General features: G+C 45.5%; 1 protein-coding gene across 3 annotated transcripts in view; it reads right to left on the reverse strand.

Moving 5' to 3' along the window:
• The window catches only part of Faf2 (Fas associated factor family member 2), a 44414-nt gene extending 38712 nt beyond the window's left edge, over positions 1-5702 (reverse strand). For 2 of the 3 annotated variants that reach the window (XM_028863753.2, XM_028863752.2), the window contains exon 1: positions 5588-5702. In XM_028863753.2, the coding sequence (XP_028719586.1) occupies positions 5588-5650 (63 nt within the window). In that variant the 5' untranslated portion in view covers positions 5651-5702. The remainder of the gene's footprint in view (positions 1-5587) is intronic. The other variant, XM_028863754.2, reaches the window with a different exon arrangement.
• Positions 5703-6000: the final 298 nt, after the last annotated feature.

The raw sequence follows: 6000 nt of genomic DNA on the forward strand, positions 1-6000 counted from the left end.
CCGGACTTGATTCGAAGCATCCACAATTATCTATCACTCCAGTTCCAAAACACACGATTCAGACATACATGTGAGCAAAACACTCAAACACATAAAGAAAAATTTAAAAAGATCTAAAAAAAATTCTTAAAAAATAGATAAAAACTAGATCTTAGAAAATAGAGGCTATCTCTTATACTCAGTGACATGAAGATTAAGGTAAGAGGTCTTCTAAATTAAGCATTTGTACATATAGAAGGAAAAAGTACATAAAGATACACAACAATCCCAATGTTTATTTGATGACATATTGTCTGGGATATTCTATACATTGTTTGGTAGGGGTTTTTTTTTTGTTGTTGTTGTTTGTTTGTTTAAGTAACAGTAAGTCAAGTTTGGGAGGCAGAGGCAGACAGATGGCTCCAAGTTCAAGGTCAGCTTGGGTGCCAGACAGGGCTATATAGTGAGACCCAGTCTCAAAAACAAAAGGTTCATGCCTTTAATCCCAGCACGCAGGGAGACAGAGGCAGGTGGATCTTTCCGAGTTCGAGGCCAGACTGGTCTACAGAGTGAGTTCCAGGACAGCCAGGGCAACACAGAGAAACCCTGTCTTGAAAAAACGAAAACCAAAATAAAAGAAAACAAAAAACCAACCAACCAAACAAGTCAAATGTGGTGGTGCATGCCTAGAATATCAGCTCATTGCAGGCAGAGGCAGGAGAATTTTGAGTTCAAAGATCATCTGGACTATATTGTGAGACCTGCCCCAAAAGGAAGAAAACAGGGTGAAGGTGGGTTAAACAAAACTAAGGATGCATGAAAAACCCTTATAGAAACTCACTAGTTTGTAAGCAAACTAAAAAAATAAAATTAAAGGGGGAGGGGAACAGAAGAGATGGTTCCTCTCTTGCAGAGACCCAAAATTCAGTTCCCAGCAACCACATCAGGCAGCGCACAGCAGAGGCGCCAGACCCCTGGAACTGGAGTTGCAGGTAGTTTTTTGTTGCCCATTATAACTAGATGGTAAGATGCTGTGGATATCACTCTATATAAATAAAACACTGATGGCCAGTGACCAGGCAGGAAGTATAGGCGGGACAAGGAGAGAGGAGAATTGGGGAAACAGGAAGAAGGAGGAGAGACACTGCAGCCACCGCCAGGACAAGCAGCATGTAAAGACGCCAGTAAGCCACCAGCCACGTGGCAAGGTATAGATTTATAAAAATGGGTTAATTTAAGATATAAGAACAGTTAGCAAGAAGCCTGCCACGGCCATACAGTTTATAAGTATTATAAGCGTCTGTGTGATTATTTTATACGTGGATTGTGGGACTGCGGGGCTTGGTGGAAGCTGGAGAGAAGCTCTCCAGCAACAGTAAGATCCTATTGCTGAATCCACAGCACACTTTGAGTAAAGGACACAGAGAAATAAAACTGGAACTTGGTTAGAAAACACCCTCCTTACTGGCTAGCCAATGGCTTACTGGCTTCCACGGTGTCAGAAGATGCTATGCAGGTCACTGGGGGTGGTCTTAACTCAGTGCTGAACTTTATGTGCTACAATACCAATTTGCCAGGCCAGGTATGACCACTGATGCAATAGAGGCTTGACTGTTTAAAGGTAACCAACTACTTCCTAACTAGATTTGAGACCTACTCCACACGAGTAAAGTCATGCCTGGAACTATAAGATTGGTCAAAGCCCGGTTCAGATCATTGGCTCTAGCAGGGAATTTAGTACTGTTGTTCTGCTGAATGGCATGCTGTCCAACTGCCTTCTAAATGTTTACGTTTATATCCATAGATTAGTGCTACTCTCAGCCTTGGCCAGGGAAGCTTCTTTCTGAAATGGGCAGCAGTTAATACAGAGACCCATAACTGTCAAAGGGGTGAGAATAGTTGACTATTGAGTGCTCAACTCTAAATAGGACATTCCTATCAACTCCCTTCCTCCCACCAGGCTCAGGGAACACTGCAGAAGGAACAGAAAGACTGTGAAGAGCTGAAGAGTGCTGTTGTCTAGACAGGACACGGCCCTTGCACTCATGAACTCACTTCAACCCACCTACACAAAATCAAGCTTGGACAGGTCAACAGGACAGCAGGCAGCAATAATGAACTTAGTCCATTACCAAAAAGACATCAAGGTGGGAAGGGAATGTGTTGGGAGATATCTGGTTGAGGAAAGAAGTGGGGATGAATATAATCAAGATACATTGACTAGGCAAGGTGGCCCACACCTTTAACGCCAGCACTCAGGAGGCAGAGGCACCAGGATCTCCGAGTTTGAGGCCAGCCTGGTCTACATAGTACCAGGACAGCCAGAGCTACACAGAGAACCTGTCTCAAAACAAAAGAAAGAGAGAGAGAGAGAGTGAGAGAGAGAGAGAGAGAGAGAGAGTGAGAGAGAGAGAGAGAGAGAGAGAGAGAGAGAGAGAGAGAAAGATCTAACCCAGTCATATGTCACAAAAAGAAACATAAGAAATCTCAGATTTCCTGAAATGCTTTAATTTTTACTAATTCATTTATTTAAGCTCTTTGAGACCTCACCTTGAATGGTAACCTGAAATTCACTCATAGGCTGGCCTACAGTAATGCTCTCTCTCTTTTTTTTTTTTTCCTTTTGGCTTTTCAAGACAGGGTTTTTCTGTGTATCCCTGACTGTCCTGGAACTAGCTCTGTAGACCAGGCTGGCCTCAGAGATTCCCTTGCCTCTGCCTCCCCAGTGCTGGGACTGAAGGTGTGTGCCACCACTGCCCAGCCTGTAGAAATCCTCTTAGCCTCTCAAGTGCTAGCACTGGGACTACAGGTATGAACCACCACACCTGCTCAATGGTGATCTGTGAAATGTGGACACACGAGAACTAGCCGTCAGCAGTTCCACCCTGGTCTAGTCTGATACCTGTGGAGATTCTAAGCACATGACCCCTGTTGCTAGAGAAGCAAACCCCAAACCTAGTGTTGTTGCTCCCTGGTTAAAACACTCTCATGACTGCCTCCACCACAGACTTGAGAGCACTGCACTGCTAGGTCTTCAAAGTCTGGCTCTCCGTCAGTCACCTTTTCCCTCCCGACACAGCCACACTTGCCCATCTCCATGTGAGAAGCCCATTTTCTCAGCTTCAAACATCCTCCTGCCCACCACCTGCTGAAATTCGATTCCTCCTTCAAAACTGAAAAGCACTGCACTAAGAGCTCGGCTGTTCAGTCCAGAGCTAGAGCCTCTGGAATTCCACTACCTGAGCAAATAAATCAACAAACCTGTTTCTTTACCAGATAACGATAGAAGGCAGAACACCATTTGTGTTATGAGGTAACTGTGTGGATTAAGCATAACGGTTATACATCACCATAAGGCATAGTAGGTAACAAATATTAACTTCTAAGCCATTCTTCCTTCCCCTTCAACATCAGTAAGTTTACTCCTTCCCTAAACTCCAACAGCAAAGACAAAGACATACAGACACATACAGACACACGCCCCAGAGAGCTTTCTAGGCACTCCTAGTATTCATGTTATGTACCCTGGATTCAACATTAGGATATGAACATGATACTTGTGAATGTGGATTTCTAGATATATGCAAGGCACTGTTTTGCATTATCTGACCTCTCATACCTGTTTTCTTCAGTAATAGAATGGCAGTTAACCCTTTACAGTCTTCTAAATTAGTTTAAGGTTATAATGCTTGACATTAGTTTAAGGTTATAATGTCAAGCAATATTTAGCAACAGTCTGAGATGGTAAATCTGATCCACACTTGCTTACAGAACACAAAACTACAAAATGCATTTTCTTAATAAATTCAACTTCATAAATCCTGACATGACCTTAATTCATCTTACTACGCTATTATTAAGCTGCTAGCCACCTCTCTTCTGACGATGTCCACTGAAGACCAGGAATTCCTTAAGCACTTTGTCTCACAAACATTGCCATATATTCACACATGTACTTCTAAGTCACCACAATTTACAACTCATACCTCATTTCACAAGAGGCTTACCCTAAGAGTTGTCAAGTGTAGTCTGTGCAAGTTAAATAAAACCCTGAAAGTAGTGGTCTACAAAGAACTGAAGGCTGTCTCTTCTTTCTCTATTTCTAATCTGGTGTCATTAATTTCTCTATTATAAACTCCACTCAAATAGCAACTAAGTCTATGATAGTATTTTACCATTTATACACGCCCAGCACACTGCTTAAACACACACACACACACACACACACAGCAGTTACAGCCCACTCTTTACTATATACTCTAACACAGACCGTATAGCGGAGATACCAAAGCCCACCAAAGGCCCAGAGAAGACTGTGCTTATGTGACACCACCATTTATTAGCTGTGTGCCCTAAGCAAGCTGTTTGTTCCTTGTTTGGAAAAGGCTGGCCTCAAACTCGGAATCCCCCTGCCTCCACCTCCTGTACCCAGAGATTACAGTCTCGGGCCACACCCACTGGTGCTACTTCTTAATAATCCATTTCCATGTATGAGACATGGATTGTCACAGTACGAATGCCATAGGGCTGTGTGTTAAACAAGGTACCATGCTAAACATTAGTGATGGCCTCACAACATCACAAATATTTAGCGGGCGGTAGTCTAGCAGTGTCTGTCACTAAGATTTTTCATTAAAAAAAAAACTGCTCAAAATGAATAGTTAGCACATTTCCTATAAGGAAACGAGTTCTATTAACTTTAGTTCTACCTGAAGTTAAATGTTCATTGACAGCAGCAACTGTTCAGGCACATTTTACTGTTTACAAAGTCTTTTTAATACCTTGTAACATCCACAAACTGTAGTTTACCTCCAAAACATCCTCAAGGGAACAGACATTTTTTGAAGTCATGCATTTAAGAACTAAGGCAGTTGGCTAATAATGCCATGGTTACCACCACAGTGGTCTCCTCCACCTCGGTTAAGTGTTTACAGCCCCCCCCCCCCCGCCCCCTTTATTTTGTTTAACATCCACTAATAGGAGGCCGAGTCCTGCAAGTTGCCACCCTCCTCAAGCATAATCAGCAGTTCAGGAGAAAGCCGAAGGTAACAAATCCAGTCAGACGCCATCGATGGTACTTAATGTTGCATTATTTTCCGCATGTGGCGTCCGCCCACATTTCTAGGGCAGTGCCAGGTCTGTGTGTAGGTGCGTCCTTCCCTACTACAGCCCTCAACACAAGCCCTAGTAACGAGAGCCCCTCAGCAAACGTCTGTGAATAGCACTGGACGGTGGTCGGCGGTCCAGACCCGCGAGCTGACGCCAACTCTGCGATGGGGACTTAGGATCTCTAGCACATCAACAGTCGATGGGCGGAGAGGGTCTGGCGGGTTAACCAGGTTGGCAAGGATTGCGGACCCGCGCCGCCAAGGGAAACTAAGGCAGCTGACCCACTGTGGTCGAGCCCGGCTGGCAGCAGTGGCTGGAAGGCTGGGTACCGACAGAGGTTGGGGGCCGGGGAAATCCGGGCAGTTGGCGTCGGGGGGGAGGGGGCCGCCTGCCGGTCTGAAAATGGGCCCAACCCCAACCTGAGGATGATCCTGCGCTCCTCTAGGGCCCCACTCCCCATCCCGCGGCGGCCTTTGCTGCACCGAGAACTCGCTGCTACCTGAAACTGCAGCAGCTTCTCGGTCTGCTCCTGAGTTAGATCCTGCTCCTCAGGCGCCGCCATTTTGCCGCCGCCTCTACGCTCCTGACCCGTCCGCACCGTCACCCGCCGGAAGTGATCTCAGGTGCAACCACATCCGGTCCGAACCGCCGCGGGCACTCAACTGCGTCTGCGCGCGCTACCTCCCCTACCCCCTTCCGAACCTCGCCGCCAGAGAGCGACATTCTCGAGTCTATGCCGAGCAATTCCGGAAACTGCCGAGGTAGTGAATCTGTCAAAGATAGAAGATGGCTGGAAAGATGTCAGAGCCCAAAGGGTCTCAATAGAATTCCAGTAGCGGCGAAAAGTCCCGCAATCTGGCTGCTACTTAAACATTTTCCAACCATTTCCGATATTCTTGAAGATTTCTCAGG

This window comes from Peromyscus leucopus, chromosome 5 (assembly GCF_004664715.2).
Source record: "Peromyscus leucopus breed LL Stock chromosome 5, UCI_PerLeu_2.1, whole genome shotgun sequence".
In the NCBI taxonomy this organism is placed as follows: Eukaryota; Metazoa; Chordata; class Mammalia; order Rodentia; family Cricetidae; genus Peromyscus; species Peromyscus leucopus.